The following is a 24591-nucleotide window of genomic DNA, read 5'->3' as shown; positions in this document are numbered from 1 at the left end:
GATGAGGCCACGGTGGAGAAGAGACAATACGAGGTCACCACCTGTGGCGCGATGTTAGCGAGATTAACAAGCTGAGGGAGTTTCGCAGCACGGAAAGAGAAGCGGGTTGAGGTAGGGACGGGAGGGTCGAATCAGAGGCAGGAACGTACTGTAAACCCCATACCAGCTGGTAAATCGTGGCCTGTCGGGGAAAGGGTGACTGGCGTCGCGCCGCCCTCGCCGACGTAGGTATTACGATTCATCGACCTCGCAATAACGATTTCTTTTACATATATGCTTTATAATACCGATCCGCGCACTGTTCTCTTTCGTTTAATTCTTCATGTGCATCGGATAATATTCTTGATTGTCGAGTAATCTTTCGCTGATCAGTTGAGAAGCACACACAAGTTAATTCTGCCATTTATGACGCATCTCGAAATATGAAGACAAGATCCGAGAACATTTATGTAACAAAACATTTGTAATAAACGAAATAGTAGAAGATTATCTCTGGTAAATAAATCTCTCAAGGAGTAATAAAAAATTATGGCTCTGCAAAAAGGCTACAAGCGAAGGGCTTTGTCTTCCTGATTTAAACTTTCCGAGTGTACGCGTGCAGACGTGTCTCTTGTCGCGATCTAGATACGTCCGTTGTAAAGTACTTTGAGCTCGCCCTGTGTGAAATACGATCTTCTATTATTTTTGTCAAGGCACGAAATTTGTCGGGCATATCCGACTGCATCTTAGGAACTGATGCGCGAGTATATTTCACAACACCGCCGTCGAGATAAAAGTAATACAAATGTGTGTATAAAACCCCGAAGAGAAACGTTTAACACGTCGCCTGCCCTCCCGCGGTTCTCATAAATCCGAAAAAGAAGCGGAATCCTCAACTCCACAAAGTGCTGTTTTTAGATTGCAGTGTCTGTTTCTGTTTGCGAGTTTGCGTATAAAAAAAAGGCACGGTTGTAATTTAAATGTAGTGTTTTCTCATCCGTGTAACGCGCTGCGCCTGAAAAAGTATGTGTAACAGATTGCATCGTGATTTCGGTCATGTCTTGATGGAGACATTTTCCGCGCGTCGCGCACAATTGGTATTAAAAAAAAAAAAAAAAAAAAAAAAGGGAAATATATACTAAACTATGTAATCTGAAACATCCCGATAACATCCACTAATGTGTGTTTACACGATAATTATTATCATTTCTTAGTTGTTAACCGTGTGACCGATATTACGTTCTAAAGAAATGTAAAGTAGAAAGAAGCATCTTTTTGGCTTTTTATTTGCAAAGATATATTGTCCTCTGCATCGTATAACACAATATAAACTTATTCTGAATATATGAATATTAATACATATAGTTGCAAGTTTAGTGTTTCTGGCAAAGAAGCATTAAAAAAAAATATATGTATAAAAGATAATTAAATTTTCGAAAGCCTACACCCGCCCTCGACTACGCAATCACAATGACTGGTGCAACTGACGTTTCCCCGAACGACTTTCCACATCCCACGAGAGGAGGAGGAGGAGGAGGAGGAGGGAACGAACGGAAAAAAATTTACACCGCGTTTCGGTCTCTTTCAAAGTTGTTCCGAGGGGGTACTAGCGGGAACCCCTCTTCTCCACTGAGTCTTTCATCCCCGGTAGGAGGTGACGACGACAAATCTAGCCGGGACGTGGCGACGCATAACCAAATCGGTCCATCCCCCCCCCCGTTACTCCACCATCTGCACCCACCCTCGACTGTTTCCGGCGCCTCCGCCAACGACACCCGACATTCTACGAGGCCGCGACTCTGCGGAAAATACGGCACACGTATTTGACGTACCTCACACCGTTCATCCATCTCACCCTTTCGCCCCTCGCGCGTTTCGAGAAAACCAACCTCCGGATACCATCCGCTCCCCTTCCGCCGCCTGGGCCCCTCCGCGAGGGCAGGAATTGCGAACTTGCGTCGGAGAGAAATTCCGGGGACGATAAGAATAAACCGCGACGGAGTGGATGGTGCCGACGGCGCATGTATTACAAGTGGCCTGGCTGGGCGAAGAGAAAAATTGTCGTCGACTCCACGGACTGTTGGATCGCGTTGACGACGAGAGAACACTTGTCTCTCGGCGGTAAAGTTTCACAAGGTGTCGACTCAGCGTGATTGCAATTATCGATCTACATTGAATTCACGCCACAGTCTACCTACAGAATATTTGTTGTTGTATACATTCGGATAAATAAGGAAAATCAAACAACTGTTATTACTCTTTATCTATTAACATTGCGAAATAGGATTTAACGAAGTAACATCTATTTTTGCCCATATATTTACCAATAGCATCTTACCAATCGCTGCAGCCTCAGTAACGAGAGCTGTCATAGCTCTCACTGTACGATAGCGAGAAGCCGATTGTTTCGTTCGAGGAACCATCGGGAAACGAGAGAAAGAACAAATGCGTATACGCGAATGTTCGAGCGCACGCGCTCGCGGAGCTAACGAAATTTTTTTGCAAAAATCCCGTGCGCGAATTAAATTTTGCGTAGCCATGGCGACCATGGCGTAACGCTTTACACGACCGCAGGTGTTTATCGCGAACGCGTGCCCCGTCTGGCCCCGTTCGACGCGCATGGGCATATCACAGCGCGGGTCGGAATACACGCGAAACGACATGTAGGTACGTGCAACGGGCATTGCGCATTTTATCGCCGCATAATGGCCTGCCGGCGGTTCGTTACCACCTACGTAATAAAGCCATATTAAACAAGCTTAACGCGTTAAACCCTCTCGTCTCGTCCCCTTCGCGCGTGTCGACAACGAATGTTGCTAAACGATGCGGTATGGAAAGCCGCTCGCACCCTCGCCCGCGTCGTTCTAGATATTTTTAAGCGCGCGCATCGGGATACATTTACTTCTTCTCCCATCCTTCGTTATGTTGATAGCAAGAGATAAAGCGGAAATTATTTTCTACGGGAGAAAATTACGCATTAATTGTACCATGGTTCATGCCTTTGCGTTCAATGTTTAATCTTCTGGATATCTTTTAAACTCGAGTTTGGACATCGTTTGGACATCTTTTGGATTGTCATATCTGGATCAGTTAAAAAAAAAATATTTTCCAAAAATAATAAATGACAAGTAACTTTAGAATAATTACCTATGTGCAAAAAAGATGAAAAATTAATCTAAAATAAATAAGCGAATTGTGAGGAAAGATACTAAGATTATTGCAAAACTTACTTTCATATTACTTTCGGTATATTGCAGCAGCCATTCTGCCATAGTCAGCTTTTGTCGACGTACCTTCTCATGCAACGTTAAACGTTAAGTCATTAATTTGCTAGCATATAATAAATTTAGACGGGTTGATGATTTCAGCCGTTTGCATACCGCGTTATACATAAACGCCACGAAACTAATGCGATTAGTTTATACCTTGCGCGAAACGTATAACATATTAGACATTGTTTACCACGAATATAACGGATAAAATCATCAATAGCTTCAATTGGCGAAATATATCAGAAATTCATCGAAACGAGACGTGATGCAATTATGAGCCCTTGAAGAGGCCGTTTTGTCTCGTTTTGATAACTGGATCCTGCCCATGCGATATTAGCAATATTATTATTAGAGAACAATGCACGTTCCTGTAATCTGCGTTTTATTATCGTATAATTCGCCTTGTTGTCAACGGTGCTTCGCCGTTTCCACGTAATAGAGCGGTATTAAACAAGTAGACTCCGTTAAAACATCCCCGACGCATTCATTTTCATCCCTCTGCACTTCTTTATCTGCCCAAGCAGATACAACTGACAATATAAATGACAATGCGTCGGTGCATGTCCTTGGTCCTTGGATGATTATTTTTACTCGCGGCCTTGACAATTAAATTAATAATCGTCGAGATATCAAAGCGACAATGTGCCTCTGCACTTTCCGTTTCATCAGCTTCATAACGCAAACTTACGTCACTACTTTTTATTCATAGAACTTTAGCATGAATCGAGATACCGATGCAAATTTCATTAACTGCGATAAATTCACAGTATATGATACATAAATCTGATTAAGTCAAATCTGGTTTAATTTTCTAAAATTTCTCTCGAACTACCCTGGAAAAAGTAATTTTCAAGCGCACAAGAATTTTAAAAGTGCGATACTTAAATTATTACGCCGAGCACGTGTTACCCTTCTGTTCTTATCCCAATAAACATTATCTCGCAGAGAGGCCGTCAGGAAACACGCAAAAATATCGGCTTTTACCTTTGCATGTAAACGAGTCGGAATACCAAATCGTCCTAAGTCTAAAAACGCGGCACGCTCGCGTGCTCGTGAATAACGAAGTTAGCGTCTCTCGTCGCGCCTTATACGGTATGCCAGAGCGTTCTTTCCGGCGGAAGGGCGATTTTTCTATGTCCTCCCTCCGCCAAGGACGACGACGTTACACCGGCGGGGGTCCGGGCGGGCGGGTCGGTATTGCGTCGATATGTCAGTCCGTCCTGGCAACGTGTGCTCGTCGTCTTTGCATTTTATTAAGTCCGCCGCCGGCGAGGATGTATAGGGTACCTTCCGTCATGTCGCCGAGGGATAGGACAACCGGAATTTATGGGCGAGGATTCCGCCCCTGAGTCCGCCTTTTACATCCGAGGACATTTTGCGCGAAAACGTTTCGGCGAATAGCGCGCGTCTAATACCCGAGGCCATCGCGAGCACCCGCGTGACGGATCGCTCGAGGGACGGCCGACTCGAGATTTTTCCTCGTGGCTCCCTGGAAAACTCACCAAGTCGCGGCTCGAGCGTTACTTTTCCCCCGCGATACTTATCGCCAGCGACTTCGCAGACGAATTCCCTTCGCGGACGTTTCTCGTTACTCGCAAATGAACTTTGCGAGCGATCGACGGCCGTCGATCGATCTACTTTTGCTTGAAACGACGTCGTATAGTAAATTTCTATTCGGGACAGAAACGCATCGAATTTCGGCACCGCGAAATAACTTTTGGCTGCCGAATGATTCTGAATTACGTAAAACCAATGATTGCGGAAAGTTGACTCTTTACGATATTGATGGGCTTTTTACCGAACTGCAAAGTAGAAATGAACTGAGAAGTTGCGATCACGACATGTTGCGCACTTCCGTTATTCCTTCTCAGAATTTAATATCAAATAAGTTTGCTACGGCTTAATATATTTCTTGCTATACGCGATGTCAACGTATAACTTTTCGTGTTTTATCGATCTTACAAATAGGCAACGACTTTGAACGAATAAATTCTCCATTTTCTGTTCTCGAATTCCGGTTTTGGGGGGAAATACGTTGAAAACTTATCTTTTCAGAAAGAAACGGTCTTCACCGCCAGCGAGTAAAAAAGAGGAACGCTTTCTTCGGAGAAATATCGTACGCTATAAAAGAGGAAATGCAAGGTATCTCTTTTACAAAAAGATTTTGCTTCATGCCCCCTGGGAAGAGAGATACGATTTTCTGGCACTGCCAGCATAGTACTCGTACTTTACATTAGTCGCTTTTATGCACCTCGCGTTTCGCGTGCAATCTGAGAAATTCCTCGTAGTGACGCGTATCAAATTACGAGACGTATTGCACCCGTTTCTTTTTCGCATACCGAATTTCGGCGGAGCACGGCCCTCTTTTTTTCTTGCAGGACAAGGCAAGGATAGAAACCAACCTCCTTGTTGTCGGAATGAAAAACGGTGGGAGCAAGAAAGAGAGGGTTTTCCTTTCAAGAAATATTGTGCGCTATAAAGGAGAAGATACGCTTGTACTTTATTCACAAAAAGATTTTCATTGCCCCCGCCGGCGAAGGAGATGAGATTTTCTGATAGTGCGGGGGGGGGGGTTCCCTTGCATATTCAAAGGCGTTCTACGCGCGAAATCTTTCGGTATCTAATGGCGCGAGGCCTTCGACGCATTTGCGAAAATCGCGAGATTGACCCGCTTGAGTGGCAAACAAAGCACATTCGGTAATATCGAACGTTTCGACAGATATTGTATTGCGCGATAAGGATCGTTTCTGCTTTAAGGAGGCTCTTACCCGGCTGCTCTAATCAATGTAGCAACCGAAAAATTATCATTAATAATTGGTTATAAAATTATCGGAAAATTAAATAAAAAAATAAATAATGATTTTTACATAGTGTAAGAGTAAGTTATATGTTCTATTAGTGTAAATATTAAAATTTATACAATAAGTCAGTTGACTACGTCAGTGCTAAAGAGCAGAACATGCGCGTGTCACAACGTCACAACGTCGTCTGTAGCAGTCTGCAGCTAAGTGAGGTGTAGCCGTGTAGCGTTGTAGCGAATGATGCGATGAAGAGATGGAGCCAAAAGAAAGATATAACGTGAGAATGCTGAGAGGGAAAATGAAAGGAAAATTCGCGAAAATAAAGGTTGTCAATGCGCGAGAGAATAATTATGCCGCTACCATACAGCGCAGAGAAAAGACATGTGCAAGTGAGGTTAGAAACTTCGCGCTATTTTGACACTCGGAAGATCATTCGCCTAACCTGTCGTACGTCATATTAAAACTACAATATCTTTTATAACTCATCGTCAACGCCAAGTTTTCTTCTTATCATTAGAAAGATTATTATTTTAACTACAATTCCTTAGTTTTTTGTTTACCTGGCTCGCAAACTTGCCAAGAAAATACATCACTTCCGGTAAAAATTTTAGTGTTTACCATATGCCCTGTGTTAAAAATGCGAATTTCAATACTGATATTTTTACAGTTTTTATCGTCAACCTATGCTCAAGTTTTGGGCATCGGTCCGTTGTGGTTCACTTTACAACATATATTAATTTCATAAAGATCTGTCATATTATGATCGAGGTAAGAGCCTCCTTAAAGAAACGCATGGTTAATTTTTTACTAGGAAAAAAAAGAGATGTTCAGTGAACTACTCTGCGATTAGAGTACCGAATTCTGGTTTGCATCCAAAAATACTTGGCAAGGAGAAGTTTCTTGTTGTGAGAACGTTTAATATATCAGAGACCATCCTACAGGACCGCGTGATAGATCGTTCGAGGGACGACCGGCTAGACGTTCCCGACGTAAGAAAGGGTCCGCGGAAAACAGCGCAGTTACCCCTACCTACGAAGGGGGATGACATTTTATTTTTTTCGACATTCCACTTCGGGGAGGATAGTCTGGGATCCTTCTCGAGGATCGCATAGGGGTCCGAGAGGAAATTTTACGAAGCGCGATATCGCTTCATACTCAGTTTTGAACAAGCGGATTTTGCGAACGACGTTGTTCTTGCCGGTACGAGATAGCACAGCGTTATAGAAATGATAAATGAGAGATTTCATCCGGAAGTATCGCATGGTGAAAATGGGCGTGCAAAACAAAACGCGGTAAAGTAAAAAGAAACTCGCACACTCGGGAATCGATCACGTTTTTCAGTTTATTTATTATTTTTCAATAAAATAATAAGTTAGGACTCTCGGAATTGGAAATTCGTAATAGTATGGCTATGAGAGTCAAACGCAGTAGTCTGTAGATTATCAGAATCACTGATTTATTCCAAATCCATTCCAAATGAATTACAATCAAACGTTTCAGCTCATAGATCAAGCCATCTTCAGCTATATCAAACAACGAATAAAATTAAAAGGTTGCACAGTTCTCCATTCCAACGTGGTAAGTTTTTGCTTAGAGATTTCAAGAAACGAAATTGAAAAAGACTACTAGATCCCCATATCTGTAAAAATAGTTACTTTATTACACCAAATATTAATTAAAAATTCTATGGTAACTCTCACCAAATAGTCTGGAGAACAAATGCATCAAAATAAGCCAAGCGAGGCGGGTATATAAATGCGGTGTGAATATTATTCTGCGGTTTATTATTTTTCGTTATATTAAATCGTATATGTAAATTATATGCGCAGAAATCAAGACAATTACAATCTGTATAATTTATATAATCGTCCGCACAGGGATTCTCTTATGTTTTACCCTTTTCCTTTAAATTTATTTAAAACAAAGATTTTTAGTTTTATCATTAACATCAAGTTCACGAAGCCACAGATAATCGTATAATAAAAAATGACGCATGAGTAAGAAATATCGCAAGTGTCGAGAGATATAACTTCACATAAAAATTGTGCGAGACCCTTTACAGCCTCACTTTTTGAGACCTCGTCTCCGTGACGCATGTATATAAAAGATTTTCATCGCGTGTCGCGAAACTGCCGGATATGCGATTCGCATTTCGCGTGTTGTGAAGTGCGGTTACGCTGTCAACCAAAGCGAGAACTTTGACGACGTTTCCAATTGTTTGCGGTACATAACCCCCGCCGTCGCGGCAGACGGGTCTAACTTTGGCGCGATCATGTGTTTCGAACAGTGCCCGAGGTGCGAATCGATGTGTGTGCTGCACATGTGCGCGTAGAGAGCGCATAGTCGCTTCGGGGTGAGCGCGGGTACAATATATACGTTATGCAAACTTTTGCGTAAATAATACGTATGTAATCGAGGGGAAATGATCTGCCCGATGTGCCAATACAAACATCGGAATATTCTACTAGGATCTAATTGAACGCTATTACCGATATCGTTAAAAGCAGCCTGCCAATTTCGTTGAAATATTTCGTAATTCGAAACGTAACGTGAAAGCATCAACATTCGTGTTTGCAATAAAACGGTCCTATTGGTATTCTTTTATTACAACATACGCGCAATCCAGATTCGCCAGCAAGTTTCCATCGCGAATCTCTAGAAATAAAGTCTGAAAAAAAAAAAAAAACGATTCGCTTCCACTGACTTGGCGCAACAAAGCTTTTCAAAGAATCGCGAAGCGTTTTATTGCTACTGATACTCGAATTACGCACGCAATAATCGATTAGCTTCCAGTGCACCTATAACGGTTCATTCGCGATAAAACGCGCTCCAATATAAAATAGACGACTTCCCCCATGTAATTAATCCTGAATTAATTTCGTTGACCTAGATTGACCTAAATTTAGTGGTGAAGCTAACGCTCTCTCTCTCTCTCTCTCTCTCTCTCTCTCTCTCTCTCTCTCTCTCTCTCTCTCTCTCTCTCTCTCTCTCTCTCTCTCTCTCTCTCTCTTTCGGGTACACGATCGCGATTCGGTTGCGACTTTCCAGCTGCGAAAATCGATGGCTGTGCCGTGTATCGCATTGGAGCACCACGACGTTGGCAACATCTAAGATTTAACATCGACGAAATATAGAAGGGAAAGGGGAAGATCACTTACAACCACAGGCGCCTGCGGTCTCTCGTAGGAGAGGGGGAAACTCGGGAGATGCAGCTGAGACTTTGAGCTTGCGGTTTAAACGTAAGAGGAGACGTGTTCAATCGCGCAGATGCACTTTTGGCTCGCGGGAATACACGACGACTACGACGACGACGACAACGAAGAAGAAAGCGGACGGTGTGTCGCCGAGTTCAGTTTCTCGAACCATTATTTACGAATCGCATTACCGCGATGCACCACGACCAGAAACTTTTAGTAATGGAGTTTCGGGGCTCGACGATGTGCCGCGCTTACCAGCCCCCGCGAACGCGCTCGTCTCTTCGAATCAATGTACCGACAAATTTCGGATCACCGTCGCGACGCGAGTTGTTCCTGCGTGCACCGGCACGATGTGTCTCTACGACGACAAACAGGCTCGTTTATATGCGAAATAGCACCGCCGCGTAAATCACGCGCTGAGGGTATCGTCCGATGCCCATGTCGCACATAAGCAATGTAGACGAGGAATATGCACATCGATATATTAATATCGTCTATATACATTACGGATTACTTTTATTTATATTTTTGCCAAGAATTTATGTATATTTTACATATAATACAACTGTTGCGCTTATCTCGTAAATCAGTTTTTTTTTTTTTTTTAATAAGCATATCGAGATCGACATAAATATTATTCTTTAAATAATCCGAATATTAAAATGAGAGAAAGTAGCGACCGTAGCGACAAGTAGCGACATAATTAATGTTGTAAAGGAAAGCAATATATTTCCCATGCAAACGGTGGAAACTTAAAGTCGTTCCACCGTTTCGCAAATTTATTTCTTGCTTTATTGTAATGTTTTAACCGGGGCGATTGTAACGCCGTGCGCGCGCGCTCGTTTCTTTCGCGCTTCGGACCATTCGCCAGGCATAAATCACGGATATCCGTTTGCGCGGAAATGCGCTGGATTTATGGTTAATTCGATTATACCGCCCTACCAACGCTGGATACCTTCGGGTCCCCATTGTTCGCGGAATACACCGCGACACGTCTAAAGAGAAATGCAAAAGTAATGTATATAAGCAGACTGTTTTCGACAGTGCGGATTCATCGTCGCGAGTTACGTTGATAAATAAGTTCCTGGGGCCGCTCGTTCCATTCTTCGTTTGATTTAAGATCGCGGAAAGCTGTGCGTCTCTAAAGCGCCCTCATGTTAAATTATTATACTTTGGCTGACCTACTTCGATCTCCGTACGTAATCTCGGGACTCACTCCCTTCGATCGCAACTGCCTCTCCCGTATATCCCTCGATCCGTTAAAGCAAAGTTTTCAATCGTGTATGAATATATATACGTGAAATACGTATTATCATTTTCGAGTCATTTATATCCCCATTCTCGTCTTCTCCATTCTTCGCAGTCAAAAATATTATAGAGGAAAATATATCTTTGAGATAATGCGATAAGAAAAGGTGCAGTCTCTGCATGACATTGAAAATCGGTTTTATTAAACTATCTTATTTCGTTATTTGCATAAGTATATTTGATAACTTAATAAATTTATCAAGCGTTTATACATTATTGCGTACCAATAGAGGTTTCCTTCTGGAACAAATGTTTTCCTATTTTTTTCTTGTAGAGACCGAGGAATGCTAACAACGTTTCATTTCCTGCGCGAAATCGCGCGATTGTCGAGTGAGGTCAAAAAAGGAATAAAATCGCTCTTTCTCGCATACATGTTGACTATTCACTTTCCAGAACGAAGTGAAGGACTATTAAGTGTCCCGGGCGAAGCGATCGGACTCTCGCATCGTCGAAGGATCAAAGTCCTGTCCGCGGCGCGCGACGCGAGAACAATGACGTTCGGAATGGAATTCCAGAACGGAAAGTCCCTGTAATTGGAAATCTCTGTCTTCCTATCCTTCCGTTCCTCTTTTCTCTCGACGCTATATATACAGCCGATGTGTGAGGCTGCGGAACGGCGATCGATAGTTCCTTGACACCCGTGATAAAATCGGATACGAGAGTCCTGCAACACTCCCGCGCAGCGAGAGAAAGGACTCGCTCGGACAAGAACTTAATACGCGAGAAAGATAAGCACGATGAAAAAGAAGAATTAGTCCGGTTTTATTTTCGCGAAGATACTATGAGGCCAGAACAAAGAGTTTATCCTCGGAGGAGGATTTTTATTTCGGTATTATCATTCCCATAACCAGTCTTCCCCCCGGTTTTCTCTCTTTACGACTTATAATTAACGTAACTACGTAGGGCTTTCTTCTCATCGCGCATTACACAAATTCCGCGTAAATCTGTCTGCGCTGTGAGTGACAGTGAAAAATCGCGGCCGTTCGCAAAACGCTGCACTCCGCGCAAATTAACCTCTTTGCAAAAGGCCCAAATCCGTTGAACGTTATAATTAACTTGCGGGTTTAAACAGTGTGATTTAAACGGCCGGTGAAAAACCACATTTCGCATCGGTGCGTAACGCAGGCAAAAATGTAAAATTATCACGAAGTGCTGAACCGGCGAGATTCAAGATATTTCAAAACGGTTTCTCTCGCGCAAGCTGAGATCGTTGGTTTTAAACGAGCTTCGCGTGCAAAAATCAAATCTTGATAAATCGATGGTCATACTTGGTATTTAGCGATGACGCGTCTCGTCGCTTCGTTAGAAAGAAATTAGCAAGTGGATACGTTGATTGCTAAGTCGTTTAATCGGATCGCATCGTAGAATCGGTGCCAAGTCCGCCAACTTTGAGAATAATGTGATCCGACGGATATAGATGGGCATGTTATTTCTGTCGTCGTTCTCGTCGTCGTCCTCGTCGTCAAATATAAGATCAGACTAAGGGACTAGATCTCCGCCGATCCTTCTCGGAATATCTACATATCGACAAGCCCCTTCCCGAAGGGAAACTTCGCCGATGGAATTTGTAACGAACCTTCACGTTGTCGTCTCGCGATCGACGACTCGCTTCGTTTCGTGTCTCGCTACCACGAAGTCCTGTACGCAGGGTAATTAGATTCCGTCGAGTGAGATCAAAGTCTACCCGCCATTTCCATCCCCACGAAAAGCTCCGCTCTCCGAAGTTTCTCGGTGCGGTCGTTTTTCTCCCGGCGGCGAACTCTCAGAGAGCGTGTCGCCGAACTTTTTCGATGACGAGATCGCGGCGGAAATCTCCTCATGCAGCGGATGGATGTAATCAATAAGTATGGAAGTATAGTCGCGCAATTGTTTCTATCTTAATATTCAAAGAAGAATCGTGAAGCTTATGTATTTGAAATTTTTTTATGTCTTCTCAGTTCAACATGCTTCTTGAATAAAATTGATTGGATAATTTATGTATGGCTATAGTATGAAAAAAACATCTTTAAACATTTTTTAATATCTATAAAAGTATTATTTATACATGTTGAAAATATTTTCGAAGAACCGTCATCTAACAAAAACAAATTACTACTAGTACAGAATGCTTCAGTGACTATAGTTTACTTTTTCTACGATATAATTACGCTTTATTCAATTTCTTACAAGAGGAGACATACAAAGACTGCATATTGACTATTTTATGATGAGGACGATAAGCGGATACAAAACAGAAAGAACTTTAAGAAAACCATTGTGCGACAGAGGGGCGTTTCAGTTTCCGAAGCATTATACGTTCGATACTCGTATATATGTGACACCGTGAAGTACAGATTGAACAAAAGAAAGAAGACGGGCGAACCAATACCTGAGGGCACAGTGCGCTTTTACACCTTTTTCACCGTAAATGTCTCGAGATAAACGTCCTACGACGAGCCGTCGTACATGTCGCGTCGCGGTCGTCCGTCGTCTGGCGCAGCCGTTCCGCCGACGGGGGATCCTTGTGTCAGGACGAATTCATAACAGAGTCATAATTGCGGGACGAGTCCCGCAGTACGCATAATCCCGTAGTTAGCAGTTCTGCTTAACGATCCGCGAGAAGCAATCCCGACGTACCTGCCATGCTGCAGGATGGAGGCGTCCCGCGGCCAACCCTTCCCTTATTACCACCCTCGGGTTCAGTCCCTCCCCCCTCTTTCTCTCTCCTTCTTTCTCGTCATTTCCACAGTGTAGGGACCGTGCCTAAACTATACATACGTAGAAGGACGAGTGCACAGGGTACGGTAGTACGTATGACTGGCGAAAACCGTAGGGCCTGAGTGTGACGCGACAAAAACCATGGATAAAAGAGCAGAAGTCCGAGAATGAGGACAGGTCGCACTGGAAGAAGAGAGAGAGGCGAAAGGAGAGTTCGTTAATTACAATCTCTCCGCCTGCCACCGTTCACCGCAAGCGACCGCGAAAAGGATCGGAGCAGGGAGGAAAGCGCGAAGACCCATGGCAATATCGCGTTCGGACAGTGACGCGCACCGTCAACGTGGATGGAAGTAACGAGACAGATATTGCCACTCTTTAAGGTGAAAGGAAACTTCATTCGTTTTATCGAAGCATAAAAATTTTAATCGACGAAGAATGATCGTTTTGTAAATTAGTATGTACCAATTAAGTATATACTGGCGAGCATAGATAAAATTGCAATATAATTGACGTAAGTCGTATCTTAACAAAGCTATTTCGTCATTATTATTTTTAACGGTTAGATGATTATAAATTGATTATATTGAATTTATAGAAATTTTACTGGCTTATTTTTCGTAATTGCAATAAGTAACGTGCTTTTGTTGATATTAAAGAATAGAGAGGTTTTAAGAATAGAGAAGTTAATGTGAAAAGCCAGATAGAAATACAAAAATTGACAATATAATACTACAAAATTGATACGTTAAATAAAACATGCTAAACGAGTTCAATTTACTCGTCGTACGTTACGTACCCCTTTCATTTTTGAAAGAATATATTTGCGGAAAGAGCACAAAAATGACAATAGCCAATTAGAGAAATATGCGATGTGTCGGGCGGATGTTTTGATTCTATCGGAGATAAATGCGTCAGAGTGCGCGCGAATGAGCATTTGTCTGCTTTGTTTCGTCAGGGAGATGCCATCTCGCGAGCGCGTCGACGCGAATAACGAAGCACTCTTAATTTGACCCCGTAATTAATTATACTCCCGTTGTTCGCGTAGCGGGGATTATCCGGCAGCGATTTGAAAAATTTGTTACAACTCGCGCACGTATTTATCATCACTCGTAACTCGTCCAACTAATCATAGTTCAGCTTTACCACTATAATTATTTGAATTCACACGTATCGTGTCGCGGCAGTCTATCGGATTATTTCGCGGTGACCGATTTGAGCCGACTAATTTATCGACAACCTCGATACACGCAGACCGAAGATCAACTATTAGGTAGATATTAGATATAGCTACATCAGTTCACTCACCCGTGTGCGTCCTTTGATGGGCCTTGAGATGCGAGCTCTTGGTGTACACCTTCTTGCACCCGGGGAATTGGCATTTGTGTATCCTGCGTTTCGTGTCGGGCGGACTGTGCTCGTTGCTCCTCGCGTGGTGCCTGTTAGTCACGGTGGTCGTGGCCGCGGTTGCGCCCGCGTGCGCGTGTTGCGTGCCGGCTACCGCGGGGAAGCCGTTCGCCGTGACGGAGATCAGTCTGCAAAAACGCGATTTGCTTGCTCTCATTGGCCGGTACTTTAGCCTCATTGTAATTAGTTCGTTGCGCGCTGTCGAGGCGCGACATCCCGTAAAACGGAGCTCCGTGCACGGGACTCGCCAGAGACCCCGGCCGGAGTTTAACACGCGCGAAATAGCGAGTAGCGTGATCGGTAGAATGTTGACTAATATCGGTGCACGTCTCGTGTTTTCAAAAGAAACGCGAGCGAATCGAGAAGAGCGCAATTCCAGCGACGGGTTAATGATGGATCGCGAGAGCGAATTGTTTTAAGTTTCTTACCCCGGCCGTAGCGAGAACGTTCCGAAGCTACTTCCCGAACAACGTCAACTTTTTTTCAACGACCCCGCGTCTCTCTTTTTTTTCTTGTAAATTCCGTAGAAAATTGCCCGGGAACAAATTGGATGGGATAAGTCGACCCGGAAAGTTCGGCCACTTTATGTCAGGTAATGCCAGTTGCAGTTAATCAAGATAATTTCCGAGCGAGAACGCTAACTATACGCCACATCCGTCTCTCGTAGGGCAAGTATCGCGTTTAGCCACTCTTTCAATTCTAAAGGCAATTAAGTTTTCATTAAGTAAGAATAGCAGCGACGAGAGAGGAGAACGTCAAAGAGGAAACCGCTGGTTCGGAAGCGGACTTTTCTTTGGCCCGACCTCTCATCACCGTAACGCGGAAAAAGGAAGAGCGTACGTACGATCGTTCAGCGGGGCAAAAACGCGAGTTTTACGACACTTACCTTGCGACACCCTGCGCGTTCCCGGCGGTAACCCTGACGATGGCACTCCTCCCGCCCGTGCCGTGAAGGTTGAGGTTGTGCACGTCGAGCATCGAACTCCCACTCGACGAGTGACTGGAGTTGGAATGACCTTGACCCGACCCGGGACTCGACGGCGGCGTCAGGATCTGACCTTCACTTTCGCACCCGCTGTCCTCTTCCTCCTCGATCTCCTGCGGCGGCAAAATCGCGCGCATTATGCAACGAGATTACGATTAATAACATAACGGGATTGATTGCATGGTCCGTGAGTCGCTGTCGGGGATCGTATTGGACTCGGACGGGTTTGCAGTAGACAAATAAACCGATGAGAATCGAATCGATATCGCGCGATCTTGCGAACTCGTTACGTTCAGTCTCGCTGCGTCGATGCAACATTGCGCGTTGAATCAGAAATTGTATTTGCGGGAAAGTGGTTTTAGTCAAATTAAAAATATTTGGAAACAAGTGGTTGTCTTCACAAATAGTAGATGTATTTACAATAAATAAATCGGACGCTATTTACAACGTCCGCGATTTTCAGACTTCTCACGCTGAAATTAACGTTTAAAGTTTACAAAAGTTAATTGAATTTTAGAAAATATTTTCTGGAAATAAAATCCGGTACCAATTTTCAGAACAAAAATTCCGTCAGGATTTTTCGAAAATATTCTATTAATTTACTGTTATAAAACGAATAAAAGAATATTTCAACTTTGTATTTTTATTCGTGATTAATTATTTTTCTGATCAAGCGTGGATTTGTAGCTATCACAAATTCCAAGTGAAACATTATTAGTCGAAATCGCTAAGCCTACATAAACATACATACCTCATGCTCCTCATCTTCCTCAAGGTCTTCGCTCGGTTCTTTTTTAAGAATAAGCGCCGTACAAGACAGGGAAGGTGAGCTGTCCCAGGACAGTGCCGAACACGCCGAACTCGCCGAGGACATCGATAAGGAGTCGAGGTGACGATCGAGATCCCTATCGCGGCCATTCTCGTTATGATCGCCAGGACTGAATTTAATGTCGTCCAGACAGAGGGGATCTCTTTCGTCTGACGTCGTCACCTGATTTACAAAGAGAAAAAGCGTTTTAATTTCTTAAAAATATAAATCCCTTCTTTTGAAAAACCCGAGAAGATAACACAGTTGTCAGTATTGTATTAAATATACATATAGGAGTAACGGAGTAACGTATATAAACAAAAATAAAGATTATTTATATATAATATATTAGAGTTCAAACAGGAAGATTCTCTCTGGGATAATTTGATAGGCAGGTAAAATAGTCTGTAAGCTGTCGGCTGATTACATACCTCCATTTTGATTGGGGCGTCGAATTGTGCGCTCGTTCCGGTGGACGTCGTCCATGAGATCGATGGTGCCCTGAAGAGGTTCCAGGGCGCTGTGTCCAGTTCCGTGGGGAGTTTTTTGTACGATTGTAACTTCGGCTCGTCCTTAAGGTACCTCTCCATCTCGTAGCATGTCTGAAAGAGGAGACAAGAGGGCTTGTTAGAAGACTGAAGCGACTTAAGTATCCCGCCGAGCCACTCATGGTTCCGATGGTAGCAATGGGATGGGTACTGTGGCTTAAACTAAATAGCCATAAAAAATGGGGGAGGGAAGGAAACCGATTACGATCAGATGATATATATCACTTTAATAGTAATAGGCTCTTCACACTTCTATAGAATAATACTTAGTGAATATTTGAGGAGAAATTTTTCACCGTCCTGCGTAAGAAAGAAACAGAACAGATCACCAGAATAATGTAATTTAACGAGTCTATAAATTATCGGCACATCAAAATTACTTCACTTTTATCCAGCTACAATTAAAGCTCATAAATTATGTTAATCAAAATCGTGCATGCGACAATATCTCGATTAGACAAAATATAAATCGCATGATATAAAAAAGCGAAAAAATTTTTTTCAATACATTAATCTACTTGTAAGTATAGTGACAAATGTCTGAGGCGATTGCGCAGTCCGCAAATGCTGCAGAAATTATCTTTAGAAGTCAAGCATCCCCATATGGGAAAGTACATCGCCGTCAACGCAACTACTCGCGAGTTTGCGAAGTTGATGCTCTCCCGTAGGCTGTACCAGTTTGGTACAGTTCCTTGGAGAGAGTACAAAGTTACGCTACTCACTGCGAGGAATTATGCACCAACTATACCACACAAATGAAATTATAGCACCCCGTTCTGGCTAAGTCTCCTTCGGGTCCTTCGTCCTGTCGACTTCTCTTTGAACGAAGACTTGCGTATAGCGAATAATCACGAAATAATAGTTTGTGATTTTAATACGTACCGTATATGTGTATAAAGTTTCAAGTGCAACAATGTTATAAAACAATGGTCTGTTTGGTTTTGCAAAAATTCGATTATCGATTCTTGCAGAATCGATTAAGACTGTCCATTTTCACTCAACGCCATTGTTTCCCACTTTATAATGAAATTCTTTACATTTGTTATAGTCAAAGAAAACGTAAAAAAAAAAACACCGTAATGCGAGCGAAAGGCAGACGATGGACGAATAAGAAATATTCAACGTGTTTAAACTTCACATATTGTCATTCGCTTCGCTCTTAATTAATTGCAATCTTGCAGTGACTTTAATTTTCTAACATCCATTATACATATTAACGCATAAATTATATTTATATCTTCAATTCGTATTGTTTTATTTTTTCTTATTATTATTGCATATTGCATGATACTATTATATCCACTATCGAGAGCACTTTTTTAAATAAGTTTCTGCAATCATCAACAATAGTATTAATTATTGAAAACGGTACGATATTCTGCGAGAGTATAAATTATACCAGCGTTGAACAGCCATATTATTTTTCTTTCCGCCTGCAAGCTAAAAATGATATAGCTGACGCAAGCATTCTTTGTGCACTTTGGTATCTTCCTTCGGGCATTGTCTGCCAATTTATTATTCGCCCTAACGGTTACCATCAGGAGCGACGGTTCTGTCTGACGCTATTACAAAAGAAGCTATTCGCCTTCTATAAAACTACTTTAAGAACGTTTGTTACATGCCGACGCTGGTAGCGGTATAATATAGTCCATCGAGAAATATGTTCTTAACGTCATATGGCAATCACATATCTTAATAAACAGCCTCTTCGTACATATAGCGGACAATTAAATTAGTGTCCATCTCCGCTTCTTAAATACAGATATTTAAGAATAAAGCGCTTACAGCCTGTTCTATGTCAAGCCTGCAATGAAAAAATTGTGCGCGGGAACTAAGCGAATTAGGAACTGTTTTGCGCTGAGTGAATCGGCTTTTAAAGCCGCAATCATAAAATTTAAAGGAGGGAGTGCACGGGGGGGGGCTTCCTTAGTTATCTTTAATACCATAATTTACGATAAGTACGTCTAGAATCAAACAACGAGCAAGAAAGCCAAGTCTATTTTCCCGCCTGACAAAGATTCTTCGGGAACTGCAAAAAAATGGCTCCGCGCCGAAGTTCGAGGGCTGCGTCTAATGCCGACGGTCCCTTCTGCGAGAAAAATAATCGCCGCCGGGCTCCTTCATTATTCACGATTAAAGTTCGTCCGGGGGCACCGTGGGTACGACTAACGGCGTTAATATAACTTGGAAAGGAATTTTATCACTCGCTTAGGGACCGTTTCTCCTTCCCCAGGGCTTGCTCCAGCATCAACTGAACTTTACTAATCCTGACCTCCGAGGCACAGCTCTATATATAGACGGCGATCGATTTATTCCGTCGACTTAATCCGTCAGAAAATCTTCGAGGAAAACACAACGTTAATTGTCGTTGCAAATAGAACAATATTAATGCGTTCTAAGCCGTGAGAATATTGATTGATTCTGTCTAACCAAAGGCACTTAATGTCTAAAAATAATTAAAACATTTTAAGTAAATTTTTTAATAAAACACTTTAACAAAACAAACAGACAAAGTGAAAAAAATTATAGTCTTATAGAACTTTACGCGAAGGGGAACGTATGTCGCTATTAAAGTGTCTCCTTTCATTATAGAAATAACGAAAAAAATATTTTAGTAGAATATCGAGAATAATCAGATATCAAAAATAAATCGTGTTTATATGATGAAAACGCTAGTATCAAAATGCTGTCGACTGTTACGAGGTAATGTACGTTATATTAATATTGATTTTGTGCAGCGTCGTAACTCCACCGCAAAACAGGAAGCAAATGCATCTACGAGGCTACGTACGACTCGCGTTCGGAGAAACGGAGTTCGACCTTTCGCAGTTTCTAGATTATTCCGGGAAGGTGGATGGCTTCGCAGAAGATATTTTGATTTTCTTTGTTTCTGTAATAGTAAACCGGCCTCGCTGTGCCGCCTAGGAGTGCGCTGCGCGCGCCGGGAAAAATACCCGGGAGTTTTCTAGTTAAGCGCACACTCATAGTTTTACGACTTCGCGGAGACAAAGCGCCTCTTTTTCACCATTGGCTCCGTTAAATCCAAAATTACGTAATAATTTAGAAGCTTACGGGGCGAACCCCGTCTGTGTGTGCCCCGCGCGGTCGATTTCAATAGCCACATAACGTTTTCCGTCGGAGTGCCCCATAAGCATCCAAATTGCGGAATTTTCTATTACGCTTTTCGTGATGAGCCCATAGACCATTTGCCTGCCGGATTTATGCGACCCTTCGCCCGCTCTTTTCATCATTGCTATGAAATTCTACCAGCGAAATTATACAATATTTGAGATCTTGTTCACTCATCTCGTTTACACGGCTATTTTAAATATGCAGGATCTCTCTCTCTCTCTCTCTCTCTCTCTCTCTCTCTCTCTCTCTCTCTCTCTCTCTCTCTCTCTCTCTCTCTCTCTCTCTCTCTCTCTCTCCTCGTCGCTCCATTATCAACGTCCCGTTTTCGAGTTTTTGATTACATTTCAAATATAAATATAACTTGCGAGAGTCGTGACGTGTATATTCAATATTGATGAACAACAAGTACATGATCTCGAAGTTATGTCACCAATTCCTACGGATGATATTCCTCCCGTGGGACCTGAGCAAACACTCGTTGAGTGCGCGAATTTTTTTTTACGATGTTTACTTTCTTTTAGCTGACGAAGGGATCGCGCTGCGAGGGACAGTGGCAATAAAAAAATTCCACGGATCGATAGGCCGAATGCTCGATGAAAAAGAACGATGAAAGGAGACAGTCTCGCCATTATGTTTTTATAGGTAAACCTGTAAGCCATTTGTAGCAAATTTATGAGGTTTATAGCGATTCCGATGCATTACATATACGCGATCAACGAAAACATGCTCAAACATCGTGTCGTGCATTAAAGTGCAATTATATTCGGATATCGGGAATATTTTAAACGCGATCAGAAATATCAAAAGCGCGATTAAATTTCAGACTTTTAAATATCGGTATTAACATATACTTATATAAAGAAAGATTTATTATATTATATATGAATCAAGTATTATATATACTATGTAGGCTAAATATATTTTTCATCATCAAAATTGTCGTGAAGCACATATCACACCATATTGATATATTTATTCTTACTAGTTTTTAGATTTAAGCGTATTATCTATAATTCTATAAAATACTAAGAAATTCGGCACTAACTTTAATGTTCACATAAATTCTTGATAATAATAATAAAAAGTGATATATATATATATAGGAACAAATTCTTACGGTCTCGCAGGAAATACAATTTGATTTTCTGGCGACCTAGAGGCAATTACGTTTCATTCGGTATCGCTTAATGTTGTGGTATCAAAAGACATTTGCGGTTTTTTATTTCCCATGGAACCACGAGGACTTTCTACATCCGACCAACGAGGACATATCTAAAAGAGAAAACGTCTTCGTCGGGCTCAATGGGCGCAGAAACAGTTCGGAGATAATGGTCACTCCCTACGACCGATAAGACCGTTCTTAATGATAACGGCGTCATTTCGGAGTTTGTGTGGGATAGAGAACTCGATTCGTCGGTGGGCTATCACATTGAACAAACAGTAGGAAGAAGAAAAAAAAAGAAAGAGAAAAGAAAATTGACCGGATCGTGGAGCGGAGCGCGAAATCTGAACGGGCAAAAAGAACATCGAGAGCCCCATCTTGGATTCTCAAAATCTCTTATCGCAGCTCGCTCGTAGATCCCTGAAAGCCGGACTCTTCTCTTTAGAGGCCACCCCGTCACCTCACTCTTCTCTCCTTCTGCCCGTCTCTCTCTCTTTCTCCTACGACTGTAGTTTACGCAAACTCAAATCTTTACTCAATCTCGCGAAGCGCTTCGACAGTAACGAGGCCGGAATTCGCTGGATCTGGCGGTAACAATAAAATAAAGTATTTTCAAGGAGACGCGCGCCTCTCTGGGGCGACAGGCTCGAACGTCGAGAATGCAGCTGGCAAGAGACTCGGCGATGGGAAATGCTAAGAGGGAGGAAGCGAGCAGCGAGAAGAGAAAACGGAGCCATCCCGGGAGAAGGAAGATAATCTTCGCCCGCGTTGGCGAAATTTCGCGCGGTGGATTCACCTTTTCTTCCCTCTCGCGCATTTTTCAGCCCTCACCTCGCGCGCATCGTCCTAACGCGGACGTGAAGTTCCGCAGTAATTCCATGGGACTGTCATTAACAGAGCTCTCGCGGCTCGCTCGAGAGCGAATGAATGATAACCCAAGCTCGCATTCGCGCACGAGCCCGCGCGCACGCGAGCGACCGTCGATGCATTTCAGCCCTCCCGCTAGGAGGACCACCACGGTGGAGGTCTGCCAGGTCGTTAAAGAGATCCCCACGATTTTAAGGGCGCCGTAAACCCGCGAATTTATCTCGTCCTTTCCTCCTACTTTCCAGCGCTCCTCGCGCGTTTCTCTCCTTTCGTCTGATCTCACCCTCGCTTCGTTCCTCGGAGCGATACGAAATTTGGAAAGCGCGGTCGAGGTCGTCTCTTCCATCTCTGTCCCATCCTTCCTTTTAATCGCGCCCCCCCTCTGGTTTCTCTCGTTCTTTTCAAATGGCGGTGGAAGGAAGAGAGTAGCCATCAAGTACTTTCCATAGATATCGGGGGCTCTCCAGCCCGCGGACTGATTAAATGGAGTGTATACCGTATCTTAATCGTACCGTATGCGCGCTCTCGTTCTGCGTCGAAGATACGAAACCTCGGGAACGACGGCGCGTCCGAGAGGGCCAGCGCAAGGATTTACGATTCTGGCCCTTCGGGCGTTTGAATCGCTATCTCGATTTTGCGGATTCGAGGGAAGTATCGAATGTGTGTGTGTGTGTGTGTGTGGTGGGACACTATGTCAGCCTTTATATCGCGAATTGTCCTAACTCTTTTGTCCTAACAATCTCCAGTTCGATATACTAAATATGTAATGTCTGAAGTAACATTTGCAAAAAATCTTGTTAAAGAAATTTAGAAAAACTAATAGACTTTTGTCGCTTACTTATATCTCAAAAGAAACAAATTGTATCTATAAAACTTATATCATATACACATTCAATATTTCAATATTAATTAAAAAAATTATTATATATATATATATATATATATATATATATATATATATATATATATATATATATATATGCTAAACCGGGGATTAACGGGGATATTTTTTTCGTCAAACTTTATTAATCTTCTATAAAAAATACCTGCAAGTTACTAATTAAATACCATAAAATGTTAAAAGTACACGTTTCTAAGACATTGCTGGCGAAATCTCCTCAAGCTCATATCGATCGCGCGGCGTCTCGTCCGGATCCATCGAGAAAATCCTGAGGCGAGGCGACATTCAAGAGAATAACATTTATAGAACGCGAGATTGTAGAGGGATACCATCCAGGCTGATCGTGTTTCGAGGCTTATGGTTTTCCTCCTCCGCCATGCCGGTCGTCCACTCAAAAACGCGACAGAACGCCGTTATAGCGAAGACGATATACCCGGGGGTCAGGGTTAACGACGCTAACAAGCCGTTGCTGAGTGACTTACGACTAATTCAGTATATTCGTCCCCTTTCTCTCCTTCCCTCGCTCATGTCGCGTGATGATGACTCTCGGACAGATGCCTATAAAGAGAAAGAAACGGCGACTGGTACAAAGAGCGAGAGCGGCTCTCTTGTCCGGCCAATAGAATGCAATGAGGACTAGCGAGGCTCATTAGGGTGCAATCGTACATACGGCAAGACGATACAATTGTTTGTTATTGTTATGACGTCATCTCGTTAAGAGCGCCTTTGTGCCTTTAAGCTTGTTAACCGGTAATTTGTTACCGCCGCGATTCGCGGTAAGGAAATGAGGGAAAAGGAGCGGAAGTGCGCGTACCGGCCAGCAAACGATTTCCGGGTGTGCGCAATCGCGAGCGATATACCGCGATACTCTTTAAAGAGGAACGAATTTGTGTAGGTTGATTATGTGAACTCTCGAGTCTAACCAATAAGTAAAAGCCAGCGTTATTCAGTGCGATTCAAGTATATAGCTTTATTCATTCTCGTAAATATTTAATGACCATGTTTGAGTTTAGGTAAAATGCAAAATGGAATAATTGGCTTGCGATGCACGACAATGATAAATCGGTTTGCGTAACGTAGGCAGCGCTCGCTTCAGCGGTAAGATCTACAGCGCGCGACGTTCCATCGCAATATCGGGTGTAATAGCAACTAAGCAAACAGCCGATTTTTATTAGCCCCTACAGTTCCTTTGTGAGAGGATAGGGGGTTATCGTCGAGAAGGAATCCTCTTGCGCGCCGCCTGCGCTCGCCTTGCGCCTTTGGCTCTCCTCCTCTCTCGTTCCTCAGCAGCGGCCTTCAAAGCCAGCGGCAGCCCTCGACCGAAGATTCGGAACACGAGAGGGATCAGTGCCAAGGATCATAGGGTTCAAATTCCTGGAAGAACCGCAAACTAACTGGCGTACAGTCGATACCAGAAAGGTATTCGGCCTCGAGCCAGCGCAGGAACCATACGCAGCTCACACGTAGGGACACACGCATGCATAAGGAAACGCACACACATACGTACACGCATCGATCGGGACGCACGTT

The 24591-nt window shown here is 43.0% G+C and overlaps 1 protein-coding gene across 2 annotated transcripts in view; it reads right to left on the bottom strand.

Annotated features, from left to right (window-relative positions):
• The window catches only part of LOC143896622 (Krueppel-like factor 6), a 343503-nt gene that overhangs the window by 10959 nt on the left and 307953 nt on the right, over positions 1-24591 (bottom strand). For both annotated transcript variants that reach the window (XM_077404572.1, XM_077404573.1), the window contains 4 exons: positions 16883-17053; positions 16395-16634; positions 15545-15756; positions 14560-14786 (listed from right to left, as the gene is read on the bottom strand). In XM_077404572.1, coding sequence (XP_077260698.1) covers positions 14560-14786; positions 15545-15756; positions 16395-16634; positions 16883-17053 — 850 coding nt within the window. The remainder of the gene's footprint in view (positions 1-14559; positions 14787-15544; positions 15757-16394; positions 16635-16882; positions 17054-24591) is intronic.

The sequence above is a fragment of the Temnothorax americanus genome, unplaced genomic scaffold, assembly GCF_048541705.1.
Source record: "Temnothorax americanus isolate GAGA-0224 unplaced genomic scaffold, ASM4854170v1 Scaffold19, whole genome shotgun sequence".
NCBI classification, from domain to species: domain Eukaryota; kingdom Metazoa; phylum Arthropoda; class Insecta; order Hymenoptera; family Formicidae; genus Temnothorax; species Temnothorax americanus.
This window is presented reverse-complemented; position numbering and strand designations above follow the sequence as displayed.